The following is a 19,674-nucleotide window of genomic DNA, read 5'->3' on the forward strand; positions in this document are numbered from 1 at the left end:
GTTAGCATTAGCACGGTGAACTCACGAAACAAGAATTTTCTTGTTCGCACATTTTTTAAACAAAATATTGTGAACATAAAGGATTCATATATTTAATTCTCACAATACTTTGCGTGATTAACAAAAAACACTCTGTTGCTAAGGAAATCCAAAAAATTACTTTTGCAGATTCTTTTAAAAATGGCGTAAACCTTTTCGTCACCTCCAGGTGACCAAAAAAATAAAATGGTTGCTATGGAGATAAAAGCAATAGAAAAGCTGTTTTTTTTTTATTGTTTTTTGTTTTTTTTATAAAGTTGTCATATCTTGCTCTGAACAGGGTGGCAGGGTTCAAGGGAAGCGGCGAGGATGGATGCCAGTCGCGCCTGTAGGCTATACAACACCCCTTGCAGCTTTAATTATGATTGTAGTTATCTTAAAAACAATTAAAAAAAAATTATTTTTACACCATTCTTGCCCCTCTCCCTCTTTCCTCTTGGATTTACCCCTTTTGTGTTCAACATTGCAATGCTGCTGCTTAACAAGTGAATCTGCCTGATGTGAGATCAATAAAGTTATGACCATGTCGCCCTCAAATATCACAAATTAGCATTAATGACACAGAGAAAAAAATAAATATATAAAATTCAATCTAAACAAAAAGAAAAAATGAAAGCCAGGCAAGTATTTAATGGAATACAACATAATGTTTTCTTGAACTGAATTTGTTTTATCTGAATATTATGACCTTTAGCAGCTCTGTCCCCATTAGACCAATCAGTGTAATTAGTGGTTCAGTCATGTGGCTGTGAAGATCTAATTAATTTTCTTAATACTCACTCATAATTAATTTCATAGTCTTCATGGGTTCTTTATTATTTAGAGCTGACACGTTAAATCAAATGTGACACATTCATCTATCCAAGAAAGATAAATGTTTTGAATGTCTACATTTATTGTCACAAACTGACACGACTCCCCCAGCTCATTCCAGCTTCTGATTAGAAGGCTTTGATCAGATTACATTGTTGAATTATGAAGAGAACAAACTGTTTCTAAAAGTCTTCTCAGGAATAAAACATAAGCCATAATAGTTAAAAGTGATGGCAGAAAAGTGGACAGTGCACAGTGACTGTTGGGGGCGGTGCTTACTGAGGTTCTCGATGGTGTAGTAGCGCTGCTTGTAGTCCACTTTGATGGTCTGAGAATGTGGACTTCCGATGCCGTAGCCGATGCTGTACCCGCGCACAACGATGTCCTGGTTCTCGGGGGGCGTCCAGCTCACCACGATACTGTTGACCAGTGGACGGACGTGCAGGGAGCTGGGCTGGTCCGGAACTCTGGACTCTGAAGACGGATACAAAAACAAAAGCTCAGCAGGAGGATGTGAACAGATCAACGGAGGGGTTCTGGTTTGGACCGCATGAACTTACCATCAAGATCGCTTTCAAACGTCTCTGCTGTCGTCCATTCGGTGTTCGGTCCTGTGCCGTTCACCGTGATGGCTGACACTCTGAAGGAGTACTCCGTTCCAGGGTCCAGACCTAGACAGTAACCAGAAAAAGGTCAAACTCAAATCTACTCGATCTCTTTTTCTCACCCCCATTGACAGCAACTGTTTTGTGAGGTCTTTAACTGTGGCACTTCACTTGTAAAACTGTGGTTGTGAAGCGGTGGGAGTGAACTGCCATTTTATCTGTGCTATTGTTTCTCCTCTTTTTGAGGTTCAGGAAGCCAGGTCACTGTCATTTATTTTCCTTTTTGCTTGACATTTGAGTTAGCACCGTTGGGTTTATTTTTTTGGCCTTGGTTCAGACCCTGAGCGCAAAGGCTTCACTTTTTTTGTAATCTTACATTCAGGACAATAAAGCTTTCTTTCATTATACGGTAAACTGTCTTGGCAGCTTTATTAATGAAGTTATGGTGGCTTGAGGGCTGACTGATTGTTTTTTTATTTTGTGCTTTTCCCCCTCCTAGACAAGAGGTGGATAACATATTTGGGGGCTCGTCCGGGATTAAAAAGATTCAAATTTGTTAAACTATTAAAAGCACAAATATTTAAAACCAATCCTACTTAAACAGAAAACCAAAGATAATTCAAGTCCCTTTAATCCCATTATCAAAGACATAATTTAGACATAATGGAGCTCATGTCATCGAGATAAATTACTGAGGGAAAGTGTGTGATGGAAGGTAGCATAAAAAATATGATCCTAAAGAGTTTAAAAAAGCGTAGAGAAGCAGCACACTGCCAGTCCATTCATATTTCAGAGCCACATCTCCCTTCGAGAGTGCTGTACTCTGCTGGGTGCTGGCTTTGGTATTCAAAGGAGGAGGGACACCTGCTGACAAATGATTTGTAACTCCATTAATTTGCTTTAAAATGTTTTATTACCGTTGTATTGTCCCATTTGCATGCAGCATGCTAATCCTGTCGTGGTTCTTCTCTCTACCCGCTGTCTCTGCAACCCTGGGGGGGAATCTTCTGAAGACTTCCAACCCATCCCTGCCTACGAGGCTACAACAGCTCCATCTAAATGCTTTTGAACCAACAAACACCCCTCTGTTTCGCCCCCCAGAATGATCTCCAAAAATCAACTTTTAAGTGTATATTCTCTTTGATGCGGAGCGCAGCGTGAGGCCGGGCCACTTGAAAGTTGCTGAGACAACATCCAATATTAATACCAATTGGTGTGTCTCTCTGCTGATAGTGGAGCATATTTCGATGGGAGCAGTGTGTAATGGTATCACAGAGAAGCATGTAGCTCTGTATTAAAGTGTGAGCATTACAATCAGACCCAACAGCAGCCTGACAACAACACTCAAATAAAACAACACAGAAGTCGGACACATCATGAGGCTGAATGTCCAGATTTCAACAACATACCAGGCATCCCTAACTGTGATAAGTCCAGATAAAATGGAGGCTAATGTCTTAGAAGGTTGTATGTAGGTTCTAGTTAAAGATAAAAAAAAAAATAAACCACCAATTCCATTCTGAATCCGATATTTTTTCAGTTTTCAAATCCTTCTTTTCCAAAGCGAACTACTGAGTTTGTCACAGTCACACATCAGGGGTTTAAGCGTTTTGCCTAAGGACACGTGAGCTGTCAACACTAGGAAGTAAACCCCCAACCAGCCAGCTGATGGGTTCTGAAAGCACAGCTAGAAAACTGGATAACTTTGTCCAGACTCTTCAACCCGACAGATTAGAATAGATGCTCTGCTTCCTGCAGGTTTACTGAAAGATAAACATGCATCTCGCTTCCACCCTGTGGAACACCGTTCACGTCTCTGAATGAGCCGGAGGAAGAATGGGAAGCAGGAGAGATGGAGCTCTGGGAAACTGTGCCAGGACTGTTGCTTGAAGCTTTCGTTCAAGACAAGTTGTGAAAATAGAATGAAGTTTGAGTGGATTGATAGATTCCTTGATGTGGATGTTTGGTGTATCAAGCAAACTGTTGTCTTTTCTGAATGAAAATACTTCAACACAGACCCAGGAAGTTGTGGTCCTCCTGGACTTTAAGCCTTACTTACGATACTTGCAGAGTGAGGCTTCAAGCTAGTGCGGCCACCTGTAGCGACGTCATGAAAATGGAACGTACCATTGCCATTAGGGGCGTGTATTGGCAAGAGTCTGGCGATACGTTGCGTATCGCGATACACGAGTCATGATGTGTAACATATCCCGATATATCTCAAGACAGTACCAAACAATATTTCACTTTATTTGAATTATGACCTGAGAATTATCTGAATATTGATACATTTTTCATATAAGTAAAATTGCAAAATACACATTATTTAGCAACTGCATCTCATAAACAATTTGCTTTTACCCAAGCAAATTAATGGTACATTTCGTTTGGTAATTTTGGAAATATTTAAGTGAAATATTTAAATGACTCATAGCCTTGGCAGTATTTTATATCGAAGTATCGCGATATTTCACTGAATCGATATATTCTTATACCTCTAATTGCCATAAGGGTATGGTGAAGTATTTGTAAGGTTAACCTAATTTGAGTAAAACTTCAGTCGCTTTTTTCTTTTTTAGCTGGTTGTGAATGTCAATATCAGGAGAGCTCACTATCTAAACCAGTGTTTGTCAAACGGTGGGGCGCGCCCCGGTCCATGGCAGGGGGGCGCGGGACAACCCGGGATCATGCCATTTATGTTAGTTACTAAACAGTTGATCGGAGGACCGTCAGTGACCATGATATCCATACTCAGAGAGGGGAAATATTTAATTAAATTTTTAACAGAGATGAAAAGAAACAGAGAAAGAAAGAGACAAAAAACAAGACATCAAAAGGTGCCTGTCTTCTTTTTCTTTTTTTTCTTCTTTTAAGTGTTTTGTTTTGATTCAATTGTGCTGAGCGCACGCATGGGCGCTGTTTTATTTAGCAAATGCAGCAGCGAAAAGAGTCAAGTACGGAGAGACAACATCAACACAAAACGTAAAGAAAATGAGAGACATTAGAAAAGAAGAAAAAACTGGAACCATTTGACTTTTATTGATAGTATGAAGGAAGAGAAACTACAGGAAATAATTCTATATGGTTCCAAAATCAACCTGTCCAGACACCTGAGAACTGAGAGAATCTTCTCTAACACAGAGCAGATCATTAAAAAACCAGATTTCATTCTCAAAGCTGAGACACGTTTGTCTTTCTTTATCTTATTGTGAATAAAAGTCTTTATTTATTGGCTTGGCACACTTTAATTTGTGTTTTGTGTTTTGGTTGCAGAGTTTTGTGTTGTTCACTTCAAGTTGGTTTAAAAGGAAAATCTTAAAATGTAAACCGTTAAAAACTGAATTGTTAATAGCTAGTTTTTTTTCATTTATTTTATAAATTTTATCAGGAAGGGATAAATAACAGAATATACATAATATACATTTTAATCAAATAAAAACAACATGCTTACATTAGATATAGATTTTGTGCTTAATGCTTCATAGTAGTCTTTTGTTTTTAAGATGTTCTTTTTAAATTGTTCTTTAATGATAATTAAAGTAGATTATTTTGAAGAGATATGGATTTAACCTGAGAAAATTGACTAATGATATCAATGATATTTGCAGCAGGAAGTTGAAGGGGGGAGCGAAAGGGTAAAACTAACTAAAACTAACTAAACTAACACCATGAATGAAAATTCAATAAAATACAGTAAATCAGAAACCTTCCAATAAGAATTAAAGTAACTAGAGACTAAACTAAGTGATGGTCTGATTATTCTAATTTATAATTTCAAGAACTTGAAAAAAAACATACAAAACTTAATTTATTTGATTAAAAATCATCTTTAAAAATATTTACAAAATGTAACTAACTGAGCAAAAAAGAGTTTCATTTTTTACTATGTCTGATGTGCAAAATAAAACAGAAATTCACAATATTAAATATTTGCTGAAATGCCCAAACTTTCAAACGATGCTAGTAAATGTTTTTAAAAACCTTTTACTTTCTTTTCTTGAAGTTTAAAAAGCAAGACTTCTTTTCAAATTAAAAACATATTTTGATACATTAATATTGTTTGACACACAAACACACTACTTTACAACGGCAAGTACTGTTGAAGGCAAACAGAAGTATTCCCTAGTTGCAGTTGTAGTTGTGTTGATTATAAACTATTCTAATATCTACTATTTTTCACAATTTTCCAATATTGTTGTATAACTCTAGAATAAATGGTTCAAATACTAGAAGATACCTAGTACTGTTTTTCATCCTAAATTTCAAGTGAATCTGAAAAACCTGCTTCAGTTAAACTACTATTAGGACTGGTTTTTGGTAAAAGGCCCATAAAAAACAGTAATTGTAACTCATTACTCTCCACTTTGTCTGCAGGAAACTGTGGAGTTTGATTTAAATCTGAATAAAAATGTTGGAATTACTTTTTATTTCCTAAATTTGAGATTTTCCCAGGGCCTGAAACCACAGTAGAACGTAACAATGGCCGCATGGATCTCAGTGGTTACCTTCGATGAGTTTGTACAGCTCGGTGCCGGCAGTGATAACCGCAGATTCGCTCTTCCGGGATCCTTTCCGGTATCGGATCTTGTAGCTGATGATCTCTCCATTCTGGCCGCTGAGGGGTGGGGGCTGCCACCGAAGCATGATGCTCTGAGGGGGGATTTATTTGAGAGGTTAGAAGAAGCGAGATGTCAGATTTAGCACACTGCAGCTGTAGACTCAACAGTTTAGCAGCTTGTATCACACCTCCCCACACAGCCTCGCGTGAGACTTTGGAGCCCTTTCACACACTGCTGTTTTTTTAAAAGCAAAATAGACATGCTTTTCATCAGACTGTTGTTTATCCTGTAAACAAGTTAAACATACTGCAAGTTCTGAGCATAAAAACAAAAGACTAACAACATTCCTACTGTCATAATCACCATATTTATTCAGTCATCAGTCTGGATCATTTACAGTGGAGGAAATAAGTATTTGATCCATTGCTGATTTCGTAGGTTTGGCCATCTGAAAAGAAACTAACAGTCTGTCTTCTTAATGGTTGATCCATTTGAACAGTGAACAACGGAAAATCACAAAAAAAGTAATAATTAAGAAATCGACTTTAAATTATTCACATATATTTATTTGCATTTTATTGAAAGAAATAAATATTTAATCCCCTAGTAAGATCCCCTGGAAGACACCTGTTTGAACTGATCACCTGTAGAAAAGTCACCTGTCCACAGAATCAGTCAGGCTCCAAACTCTCCAACATGGAAGGACTAAAGAGCTTCCAGTGGATTTAAAGAAAAGGATTGTAGAGCGGAATGAATTACAAAAGCTATCAGCAAGAAGCTGGGGGTTCAGGTCACAACTGTTAGTGAAATTGTGCCAAAATACAAGAACATGAGCATCAATCCTTCTACAGGTCTGGGGTTCCAGACAAGACCTGACCTGGTGGAGTTTCCAGTGAGAAATTGGCCTAAAACAACACAGCAGGAGATAGCTGATGATCTCAATACTGCTGGAACCACAGTCACCAAAAAAACTATTGGGAATACTTTAAGCCACAATGGTTTAACATCCGGAAAAGTACCCCTGCTTAAAAAGATAAATAAAGTTCATAAATGAACACCTTCGTGATTTATAGAGTGATTGGGAGAAGGTGCTGTGGTCAGATCAGTCCAACATTGAGCTCTTTGGCATCAACTCAACCCGTCAGGTTTGGAGAAATATTAAAAAATGCTGAAATGGAAGACAAATGCTGTCTATGACCCCAAGAACACCATCCCTACTGTCAAGCATGGAAGTGGAAGCATTATGATTTTGGGGTGTTTTTCAACAGGAGGATGCATTGTCAAATCTTGAGAGAACCTCCTTCCCTCCACTAGGAGACTAAAAAAATGATCATGGATGGATCTTCCAACAGGATAATGACCCAAAACATTTAGTGAAGACAACCAAGGACTGGCTGAAGAAGAAGCAGATGAAGGTCGGGGAGTGGTCCAGCCAGTCTCTGGACCTCAATCCTAAAGGAAACCTATAGAGAGCTGAAGCTTAGACACCAAATCTAAATGATTTGAAAATTATTTGTAAAAAGCAGTGGAGAAAATTCATCATAAAACGAGCAGAAACCTGATCATCTACTACAAAAAACATCTGACCTCTGTGATGGATAATTAGGGTTTAAATACTTATGAGAGAAATGCAAATAAATGTGTAAAAATTATTTAAAGTCAATTTATTTTCTATCTCACTGTTCAACTAAAGCTACCATTTAACTGTCAATTTCTTTTTAAACCTACAAAATCAGCAAGGGATTAAATATTTATTTCCTCCACTGTAGCCTCTGATATGCCTCAGAAGACCAAACAGAGGTGCAACAAAGGTGAGACGAAAAGTTGTGCTGTTTGGCTTAGTTTCCACCATCGCACAACAGAGCAGTAAACAGACAAAGAGATGCAACAAGCAGGCTGTGTGAGTGTGTTATCAGCTCTGGTTAACAGCAGGCCCTCTGCTCTGCCACACTCTCACCTCCCCCTGCCAGTGGTGCTTCACATAAACAAACACCCGCCTAAACACGAGAGCAAATTGACTCATTGGGAGGAAGTAAACATGAATAATAGACAGAGGTATCCTGATGAGTGTGATGTGTACACACACACACACACATGCACGTGTGTGTTCAGGTTAAGCCTGCAGACACACTCAGGCAGAGATGGATTCAGGCCTTTTCTTGGCGGGATGCACTGCTGTGGGGTACGAGCATCGGAGTTTCAGTGTGTGTTTAAAGAGATAGATGGGGGGTGGCTCAGCATGGGAGGAGAGTTAATTATTGCTTCCACACTGTCACAATGACGCACAAAAGCCTGGATAGATACATAAACCGTGCACAGGCTCCACCCCCGCCGAGCCGGGGGAGTAGCACAAATTAAAATTGGGTTAAGCGTATTCAATTATTTCCATTTTTCTTTTTACACTATAGGCTCCAACTTGTCAGATATGTTACTTTTTCCTCAGCTTCTCCTTAATCATGAAAACCTGTTTAATTGACTTTGTGATACCACTGGGGGAAGCAGGGAAGCAGATGCCAAGGAAAAAAATGAGGGGGCAAAATGAGATCAAAAACACAATTAATTCTTGCCTTGAAGGGAAAAAACGAGAGATTCTGTCTGACAAGAAGTAAAAAGGGCACAACGTGTTAATAATTCCCAATGTATTTTCAAATTAATTTGTTTTTTAAGCAGTAGTTATTAGACTTGACATCTTGAGAGGCTACTGACACAAACGTTTTGTACTGACATGCAATTGCTGTAAACATTATGAGCTGCAGAGAAACTATGGAAGTGATGTCAAACACTATGTTCACACCAGGCTTGATAATGTGAGTTCAAGCGACCGCTTTCAATGAAAAGTCTTTGTAAATGGATGTAAACAGACATTTCAGGCGTCTGCGTTCAAAACTCTCACAAGTTTAAGTTTGCTCTTGGACTCTACGCATGACAATTGAGCTAATGTGAAAGTTAAACCACGTGAACTTGGAAGAATCAGGGACTCGGGTGTGTGGTGACGTTTGGGTAGCGTCCTTTTCACAACATGTACCAACCGGCTGAAAATGAATCATCAAGGAGAAATTAATAATTGTGGTTTGTGCCTGGATGGAATTCTATGACACCAAGTCTTTAATATATCGGACTAGAGCTGTGAAAGAAAAAGCCTGAAGCAAGATCAGGAGGTGTCTACCACTTCTACATTATCCACCAATGCGGTAGTTCTTGAACAACATATCCTAAAAAGCATATCCTCCAGTCCCTAACCCTCGCAAATAAAGGGAGATTCATTTCTCCTTCGTGATCATGTTTATACCAGTTGGCTGTTCAGGGTTTTGAAGTGGACGCCACCCACATGTCACTACCAAATCCGAGTCCCTGATTGGTCACATCACAGTGCCGTGTTGCCACAATTAAGCATTTTTAACTGGTTGAACTGTTAGTGCACGATCAATAAACATCTGATTTGTACGTAGAATCAAAGAATGTGACAAAACTGAAATGGTTAAAATTATTTTCAGCACTTTCAGTCTTCCACAACGGAGCCCAGATGCCTTCATCCAAATTGACAGCAGACGCTCAGTTTTTCTTCTCCGCACTCTGTGCAGTAAGGACGACTACATACAACCTGCTTCATCCAAATCTTTGTACTCTTCTGTGTTTGAATAATCCCTCATATTTAGCCTTAGTGACTCTATGTAAATATTAAGCTGAATTAGAAATAATTTGTCCTTACTGAACCCGTCTTAAATGATTTGGAATAATTTGTGTTGTTATAGTGATGAATAATTAATTCACTTTGCAGGGTTTCTATGTGCTTAATGCAACTCTGAGTGCAGCACCTGGAGGTATAAATGGTGATTATTTATTTTTAACCTAATTAATTATGATACCTTTTTTTTAAGCATCTCACCATCTGTGATCAGCCAAGCGAACAAGTACAAAGTGGAAGGAAAAAGTTTGCAAAAACCTTTTCAGGTTTCAAAATGCAGGATTTTCAAAACTTTGGGAAGAACAAATGTTCACGAAGATCTAAAGCTCTCTATGGGGTAAGACTGTGACAACAGACATGTGTTTGAGTTCTGGTATGTAGGATGATCACAGACCAACCGTTGGTAACACACAGTTACATAAAATGGTGTGAAACACAGTCTATGTTTTCACCACCAAGCCCAGTCTCCATCTTGGATCCTACACTTCCAGTTCCTGACAAAGATAAGTTTGAAAGTTAATCCTGAGATCTGATTAAATTAAATTTGTTTTAAAGCTCAATTTATATAGCAAAACATGGAAGTGGAGGCATAGTGATGTGGAGCTGTTTGGTTGAGGTCGACGTGTACTGAATACCTCAAGAGAAAACAATATTGGTCAAGTGCTATATATCATTGTTTTAGTTTTGTGTCTTTTATTTTGCGTAGACTTAAACATCTTCATTCATCTTGATTAAAGTTGTCCCTGTCTGTTTTTTTAACCAATATTTTTGTTATGGAAGGATTTTGATTTATTGAAGCTGGCAGCAATTTAATTATAATCTTTTAGTTAAACCCAGAGGAAACAAAAAACAAAAAACTTTTAGTTCCATTTGTGTTTAGAAATAAAGAACGGCCAATAATCTCTTCAGTGTTTAAAAGTGATACTTCTCGGTCTAATTGATTCGTTCAGGAAACTGTTGCAGTTTTGGTCCCAAAGAGCATCCTGCTCATTTCCCTCATAAAACTAGCCCTGAGCATCCTCTCCCTGAACGTATCCGTGCAGCATCCCTCTACAGGGGTGGCCAGTCTGCACTCAGGCTGGAAGTGTGTGATAGGATTGTCTGTTGGTTTCCACACACCCCCCTCCTCACATCGACCAGTGAAGGTCTGCCGTTTTTGTACTCAATCCACGCGCCCTGAGGTTTTCCCCCTTCTGCTGTTTGCTGCTCTCTTTTTTTACTCTCGCTGTCTTACATGTCAGAAATGAGAAACGTCTTTTGTAAAACTTAATCCATCTCCCTGCAGGAGATATACAATAAACAGGCCTGCAGCTCACCCATTGAAGATCAAATGGCCCAAAAGACGGGAGGAAGAGGTCCAGCTCCTGTTTTAATCACAAGCTTGTTGTGAAGTTAGCAGCTGCCTCAGCATCCTTATCTAATCGAAAGCTTCAAACACCACACTTGAGTGGAATACAAAAGACTTTTCCACAATTTCAAAATATGGTGGGAGCAACTGGAAAATTCAATCTTTACAGATGAACACAAGACATGTTATAAAAAAACATTTAAAAAAATGCTCCTCCAAGTTATTGATTTGTGGCCATGAATTCATATTTTGTTAACCACAAATTAGCATTTTATTAGTATTTGTGGCCACAAATCTGTATCTTGTGCACAAATATGTATTTTGTGCCAAAAATGTGAATTTTCTGGACACAAATGAGCCTTTTCTTAGTATTTTGTGCGCACATATAAGCGTCTTGTAGACACAAATTAGTTTTTCTTTGGTGACAAATTATTATCTTGTTAGCATTTTATTAGCATTTTGTTGCCACAAATTTGTATCTTGTCGACAGAAATTAGTATTTTGTGCCAAAAATGAGCCTTTTATGGCAACAAATTAGCCTTTATTAGTAACGTGTGTGCACATATTTGTGTTTTGTGGCAACAAATTAGTAGTTTGTTGTATTTAAATTGCATTTTGCTAGCATTTTATTAGAATTTTGTTAGCATTTTGTTAGCATCTTGTTGCCACAAATTAGTATTTTGTTAGCATTTTACTAGCATTTTGTTGCCACAAATTTGTATCTTGTCGACAGAGATTAGTATTTTGTGCCATAAATTTGCATTTTTCTGGCAACACATTAGCCTTTATTAGTAATGTGTATGCACACATTTGTATTTTGTGGCTGCAAATTAGTAGTTTGTGTGCACAAATTAGTATTTTGTGCACACACAGTAGCGTTTTGTTTGCAAAAATAACATATTGTGTGCACAAATGAGTATTTTGTGCCAAAAATTTGTACTTTTTGGCCACAAGTTAGCATTTTTATTAGCATTTAGTGAACATAAATTAGTGATTTATGTCCTCATTTTAGCATTTTGTGGGCACAAACTAATATTTGAGGGGACAATTTATACTTTTTCTTATCTCATGTTCAGTGTTCAGTTGAAATTTTATTTAAAAAAAGAAATAAAAGAACCTATAAATCTGGTCACAGACATGCTTTTAAACCATTAGTATTTGTATGTATATGAGGAAACAATTCAATGGAAACTTTAATCAAACTCACTCATTAAAAAGTGAAGTTTCCTCCCACTTTGAAAGTCTCACAGAGCAGCTTCCTGACTTGAACTTGCTTTGACCCGCACATGCTCAGATCATTCCACCAGTGTCATTTCCAGCACACCTTGATCTCCCCCATATCCATTCAGAATGAAGCTGTAGGCCTTTAAGCCAGAACCCGCACAGCTGGAGGGATACAGGATAAAACCTTCTGACAGGCGAGTCTCCTGCCAATGAGCAAATCAATAAGAGTTCACACAGCCTCTTAACCAGCTGAGGCTACGGGCGTCTGGTGCAGCTAATCACAGCGAGCGAACATGGCGCTCCGGCCTGGAGGTTGTTTATATGTGTGTGTGAGTGACAGCTGCACATGTTGCACAGCAGTTTGGATGCCAACAGTACAGGTGTTCACTGTGCGGCTCTTGTGCATGTTTGATTAAGGTCCGTGTGAAGGGGGGTATTTAGGTGCCAAGAAGCATAATATTTTATAACTTCATCCCAAAAAAGTCTTACCTTTGAATTCTGAACTTCCAGTGTGAGGTTCTGAGGAGGAGCGCTTGGACCTATGGAGAAAACGGGACATTCAACAAGAATATGTCATCCGTTTTTTGGTGCATCAATCAATCCAAGAATTAACATTTTTAAGCATCTTGCAATATGACTTAAATTCTGTGCAGTGCTTTTTTTGTGTATCCAGCAAAATAACTTGATCCAGACGTTTTTAACAACTAATTTTGTATTCTTTCAATACAGCAAGCAGTTATTTAAAAAAATTAATGACAAAAGTTGTGATTTTCACTATAAAGTTTAGAAAATTAGTTAAAGTTTTCCAGTCAAATGTTTTTTGACTTTTGATGGAAGTGGCCATTTTGAAATGAGCAAAAAAGCCGTTCTACTGCCCCTAGTGGAAGGATGATGAACTACAGGACTGTAAACATAGACCAAGTTAAATACAATAGGTTTCTATGGAAAGTTTAGATCATGCTAATGAGATAGGAGTCTCAAAAATGTCAGTTTAAAAATAATGATTGGACATTTGATCTGGATCCAATGCTGCTGGTTCAGGAACTGAATCAGCTAAATAAAACAACTAAAATGAAGAGAAGGAAAATGACGGCCACGATGATGAAAACATGAAGCAAAACGTTTTGTTTTGCATGACATAAATCAAAATTAGTAATGACCTCCATGGAGAACTTTAAAGATAAATGGTAGAAGCAATCGGAATACATTTCAATTGCATGAATTAACTTATGCAAAAAATGCATGTGGACCAATCTGTAATAACGACAAAAAAACAGGAAGTGTTTTTATTGAACACCCCATTTTGTCCTTTGTGACCTGATGCGTTGTGTGCTCATCATATACAGCTCAGATCAGCATATACAGTAGTGTACACCAGCAGATGCAGATTTAGCAGAATAGAACTTCAGTCACTGACTGTCAGACAGCGTGCGGACGATGACGTCCTCAGTGGAGACGCCCGAGCCGTGCTTGTTGTTGGCCACCACACGGAAGCTGTACTCGGTGTTCTTCTTCAGCCCGCTCATGGTGTAAGCTTGACCATCAACGTCAACATCCTGAAGAAGCAGAAATAGAAACCATTAAAACATAGAAGTTACAAGAATAGCTTTAATATCAACATCATGAAGTGCTTTTAGTGTTTCTACCAGGCTAACAAATCACTTACAAAGACTTATTCAATTCAGACAAATAAATTTACAAATAAGGCCTTTTGGGATTGAAACTATAAAGTCGAAGCAGCAAAAAAAAAGCATAAATAAGAAAAAAAAAAAAAAAACGGAACAGGTTTGCCAAGCTTGGCATAATGCTGCGTTCAAACCGCATACGATTAGCGAGTCAAATTCTTGACCGTTGCCTCTCTTCTAACATGTGTCACTGCTGGACGCTTGCTCCAAAAGAACATTTTTAGCCTTATCGCTACATGAAAGCTTGAGAGATCAGGTTTATTTATTTTGAAAAGTTCTACAAAAGCATCAATAAAGACTTCTCCATGTCTGGGTTCATGAGATCATTCAGATTCTCCCACTACGTTTGAACGATGGCCACCTCCATTTGTCTGTGAACTACTTTGACGACTTGCCATCTCACATTAGACAGAGGAATAAAAAACAAAAAAAGGATTATAAGATAAAAACAAGAAAAATATCTTAAAGTTCAGGAGGAGGACAATCAGGTTGTCCTCCATGTTGGTTTTGTGCTACGTTTACACCAACCATGTGACGATAAAGGCGCCATCTTGAAGGTATGTTTAGGATATGGTGTTCACACTGGACTGCTATCCAAAATAGCGCATGTCCACAACCTACAATACCAAGAATCTTGGTGAATCTCTGTGAATGACAAAGAACGCCGTCCATACGTCACTACCAAATTCGAGTCCCTGATGGGTCAAAGTTCAACTGGTTTAACTTTCAATACACGTTTAATGAATCCACATTTTATATGTAGATCTAGAAAATAGTTGTAAAAACTTGCGTAGTTACATGTGTACGCAAGAGTTTTGAATGCAAAAGCCCAAAGCGCACATTTGTGCATCTTTACACATGTCCGAATTCCTACCCCAACTCCTAACCACTAACAATAGTGTAGTGTCCAGGATTTTAAAAGCAGTTCAGACACCATGCTCACTACTTTTCTTTTGTCTTGCTAAACACCAGATATGATGTCACTGATTCACAAAGTGAAAATCAAATAAATACGAACATTTCACGTCTATTTGTAACTTCATTGTGCTCTGATGATGAAAATATGGATAGCTTAATTATAAAATATATACACGTTTTTTTTCGCAAAAAATGCTCAACCCCAATGCATTGTGGTCTATATTTACTAATGTAGTGAGCAACGGTGCACACTAGTTTTTCTCAGAGACTTCTGGGAGATTTCTAGGGCACTAGATTTTGGAGTAGTAGATTCGAACATCCCTACAAAACGGCGTACGCACTATATAGTGAGTAGGGAAGGAAGGAAGACTTTTTGTTGGAAGTGGTCGCTTAAATGCACTTTGCCAAGCTTTAGACTCCACCCACTAATAGGACTGAGTTCTTCTTCTCCTTTGCTCTAAGTAAGCAATTACAAGGCTATAGTGCCCTCTAGTGGTTGCTAGTGAGAAAATAATAAGAAACTAGTCCCTCCCCCTTGAAACAAGAGTAATATTCAGAGTTTGGGTCATCAACCTGTGACCGCGTCCTCCCGGATTTTGCATGGTATCTGGCCTCTCTTAAACATCTGATGTCTTTTCAGCTTTTTCTCCCTTCACACCTGTCTCCCCTCCCACCCCACTGACTTCATCTCCCACCTCCTCTACCTCATCTCCGACTCTGTTCTCCAGAGACCTGAAACATCATTACTCTGTGCACGGGTCTCATCCATTATCATATTAAAGGCTTTTTAATGCCTCACTGGCTTGCACAGCGCTGCTGCTGGAGCTACATACCACTCACATGACAGCATCAGTCCTGCAGAGGAGGGCAGAGCCGCTCATATCTGCCTTCTACCTGCCTATTCTTGAGAGGACTGATTAAGAATCTCAAGAAATTCATGATGGAAGTCCTCAGAATAATCATTTAATTATTAACTGAAAAAAGGCATCATGTGAGCAGTGAAATGAAACTTTATTTTTTTTCAATTTACATTTATTTCCATAAATTAATTTTATAAAAGCAGGAAAAAATACATTTGTCAGCTGAGTCAGAATAATTTATTAATCTCTTAAATGTGTTCATATTAATCTAGAAGCTTTTTTTAGGATTCATCTGCTGATTGAATTTTCCTAAAATAATTTGCTTTATATGAGCTTAACCTGTTTAGGCCTGATGAGGCAAGCACTTTTTGAAACAGAGTTTTCCAGAAACATTTGGCTGGATGTCTCTAGCTTCCTTTTCTCTTCTCACAACAAATCAATAAGTCAATTTACTTAACTGAGGTCCTAAATAGTCCTAAAGGGTCATTTCTGTCAGAATTTAACCAAAGTTGATTTGATTTCCTCTTATTTTCAAACAAAATAAAATAGTATAAATAGTAAAAAATAGTAAAAATAGAAATATTAGGATAAACAGGAAGTGTTCAAAAAAGAAAATCGTATAAATTCCCCATATTTACATTGTATTATACATACATTTTTACAAGTCAAACATAATATTAAAAAATGGGTTTAATTTTATTTTTTGACAGAGTTTTTTGTCCCAAAAATGTGAAAGTCTTTCATTTTATTTTGAAAGGATGTACCTGTTCGCTCCCGACGGTTCTGTCTGTGTAGTACAGCTTGTAGCTGAGGATGTCTCCGTTTCCGGTGAGGGGTTTGTCCCAGCTGAGAGACACTGAGGTGGGGGTGTTGGACACAGCCTGCAGGTTGGGAGCTGGGCCCGGCACTTGAACTGGAAAAAGACATCATGGGACAGAGGGATGAAGATTAGACATCAAATGTGATGACTTTGTTCTATTGACTTCATTGCTGTTGAGGCTTATGTTTATTGTGCTTTTTTTATTTTGGATAAAAGCATCTTTCAAAAACCAGATTTGGAGTTTTACACCACCACTCCAATCATCTGTTAATATATTTTCAAAGTGTTCCCACTGTTTTTTTTAATCATGATTCAGAGGTTTTTAGCCAAACACAAAAACTGTTTTCTAGGATCGTTTCTGCAGAGCGGCAGGAGTTTATTAGAAATTCACCTCTGAGTTGTGGGCGTGACTGTACGCACAAGTTAGCCTGTCTCCACTTTTCATCATCCGTCTGTTTACATACCCTTCCTCTAGCTTACAGCCCCTCACACACCAAACCTAACATTACCGGTGCAACAAGAATGGCGAGCAATATTGTAGCTATCCAGCCGTATCGTTTTGATCCAGACACCAGCTCGGACCAGAAAAATGAAGATGGATCAAGTCGTCTACTAATGGATGCATCAGAATGGCTCTTTTTCCAACAAAATTTTTCATCTGCTCCTAATTTCACAACAAATTGAATGTAAAAATTTAAGCGTAATTTCCATCATATACAGTTGCAAGAAAAACACATGTAAACCTTTGGGATTAATTGGATTTCTGCATGAATTTGTCCTGTAATTTGTCATCTAAGTCACATGATAAACAAAGTCTTCTTAAACTAATATGACACACAAAAAACTAGTTTTTGCATTATTATTCAACAAAATGTGTAAACATTCAAAGTGCACGGTGGAAAAGTATGTGAACTCTTGGATTTACAAAGCAGACTGTGTCTATCATGTGATGTGACGCTTAGATGTAGATCAGAACCTGTTTTATGATAAATTCATGCAGGAATCCAAGTAATCCCAAAGGGTTCACATTCTTTTTCTTGCAACTGTATGTCCTCCATCATCAGAAAAATGCAGCAAGAACACCGAAAAAACACCAAAAACACCAGTTTCATCTGACTGGGTCTTGTTATGTGTGAACACACACCATGAACAGAGAGTGTGTGTTAACAGACATCTGTTGTGCACCAATAACTGATGCTGCTGTCACTGTCTGCACTACATGGAGCTGAACCGACTGACGGATAGAAGAACCTGCTTTGTTGGGGGCTGCAGCTGTGTGTGTGGAGCTGTGATCCAGTGTTTGCACACGGCTGCAGGTCAACAGTTTAAGCTCCAATTCATAGTTTGTCCTTGCACGGAAAACACACACACACAACAGAGGCAGACTGCACAGGTACTGGCCGCCCTCGCCGTCTCCCCCCCGGTGGGTGGCTCGGCTCCCACTGGCAGGCGTGGACGAGGACTGTGTGTCTGTTGATCCGTCTGCCCTCAAACCAAGGACGAAAACCAGCGGCTGACCCACAAAGTGTCAGTGACGAAGCTGTGGCTCAGTCGGTGGGAGTGAGACGTCCACAGTCTGACGACAGGCGGAGGGAACCCCCCCGCATGGCGTCTAGAAATACGTGTGAAACTGGGGGATCTGGCAGCGACCACGGTGAGGTTTTAACACCTAAAATTCAAGGAAGCGAGTCATTTACTCAGCCGAACGTCCTCTGTGCTGCACTTCTGCTCCGGCGCCCCCCATCCCAGTAGGTGTGGCTTCCAGCCAAAGGTGTGGGGAATCTTACGGCAGAAGTTTGTGAGTAAACAAAAAGTGGGTTAGAAGAGGAAACGGTTGAGATGCTGGGTGGTCTTCCCCACACAACCTCTGCTGTGTGCATCTGCATCAGGCATCCGTTTGAAGGGAGCTGCAGCAGCACGGGAGGGAATATTTTCTTTGTGTTTGTTTGCACATTTTGTTTCTGTGGAGTGCATCCTGTTTGGCTTGACGTGCCAGAGCGAGCATGTTTGCCACAAAGTGGCTGCAGGCTTCCATCACATTCATGCCCCCTGTTTACTGAGCAAATACAGTTTTATTGAGCGCATACAAATGATGTGTGTGTGTGTGTTACCTTCGGCCTGGGTGGGCACTTTGAGCACCGCCGAGCTCTCGCCAGGCCCGTTGATGTTGTGCGCCACGACCCGAAAGCGGTACCTGGTGTCCGGCATGAGGTTCTGGATGGTGACCAGCATGTCGCCGGGACGGCTGGTGTTGACCACCCGCTCCCTGATCAAACACAGGGGCAACAACGAATATTTATGGGGCCTCAACACTTCTAGAATCAAATTTAATTTAACTTTTGCTTAAACAGAGAAGCAAATGTTCAGGAAACGCAATGAAAACAGATAAAAAGAAAAAAACAACCACATAATATTGATTCCACGACATAAAATACTTAATGGTCAGCGTGAAACATTGGATCAATTATTAAAGAATATTTCATTTGTTACATTTAATACTATTAGTTTTCATCAAATTAAAATATTGAGTTGATGGTTTACTCAACTCAATTTTTTTTCTTTTAAATGTAACAAATAAAAGAGCTTTTGTTGATTGATCAAATGTTTCACTTTTTACAGTGTAATAATCTTTGATGTGGATTTTTCACAACTACTTACTTTAATTTTATTGTTATTATTAATACAGTCTCACTTTATTACTAATAAAGGATCAAAAGATCATCTTTTGATATATTGTAAAAGCCTTCTCACTGTTTTTAAGATTATAATGATGTCATTTGTTGCCAAAATCCATACAAACGTGTGATGCTGTCTAGGAAATAGTTTGGGCAGAGCGGCAGGAGTTCATTAGAAATTCACCGCCCTTAGATGTGGATGGGACTGTTGGCGTGGAGAAAGCCTGCCCTTACTTCCCATCATCCATCTGTTCACGGGCTCTCTTGCCTCTCAAAACCTCCAATCGAGCAATATTGGAACTGTCAAGCCGTACAGTTTTAATCCAGATTCCAGCTCAGGCGAGGAAAATAAAGACGTTCATGGATCTGTTTGTTTACAAGTAGATGCATCAGAATGGGGCGGAGCAGGAAACCCAGCGTATTCTCTCTGTCAAAAATTCGCT

General features: G+C 38.9%; 1 protein-coding gene across 8 annotated transcripts in view; it reads right to left on the reverse strand.

Moving 5' to 3' along the window:
* Positions 1-19,674, reverse strand: part of neo1a (neogenin 1a) — a 230,446-nt gene that overhangs the window by 27,187 nt on the left and 183,585 nt on the right. For all 8 annotated transcript variants that reach the window (XM_024296401.2, XM_024296393.2, XM_024296398.2 and 5 more), the window contains exons 9-15: positions 18,668-18,822; positions 16,501-16,649; positions 13,691-13,829; positions 12,763-12,812; positions 5,963-6,107; positions 1,413-1,523; positions 1,132-1,326 (exon numbers count right to left, since the gene is read on the reverse strand). In XM_024296401.2, coding sequence (XP_024152169.1) covers positions 1,132-1,326; positions 1,413-1,523; positions 5,963-6,107; positions 12,763-12,812; positions 13,691-13,829; positions 16,501-16,649; positions 18,668-18,822 — 944 coding nt within the window. The remainder of the gene's footprint in view (positions 1-1,131; positions 1,327-1,412; positions 1,524-5,962; positions 6,108-12,762; positions 12,813-13,690; positions 13,830-16,500; positions 16,650-18,667; positions 18,823-19,674) is intronic.

This window comes from Oryzias melastigma, linkage group LG3, assembly GCF_002922805.2.
Source record: "Oryzias melastigma strain HK-1 linkage group LG3, ASM292280v2, whole genome shotgun sequence".
NCBI classification, from domain to species: domain Eukaryota; kingdom Metazoa; phylum Chordata; class Actinopteri; order Beloniformes; family Adrianichthyidae; genus Oryzias; species Oryzias melastigma.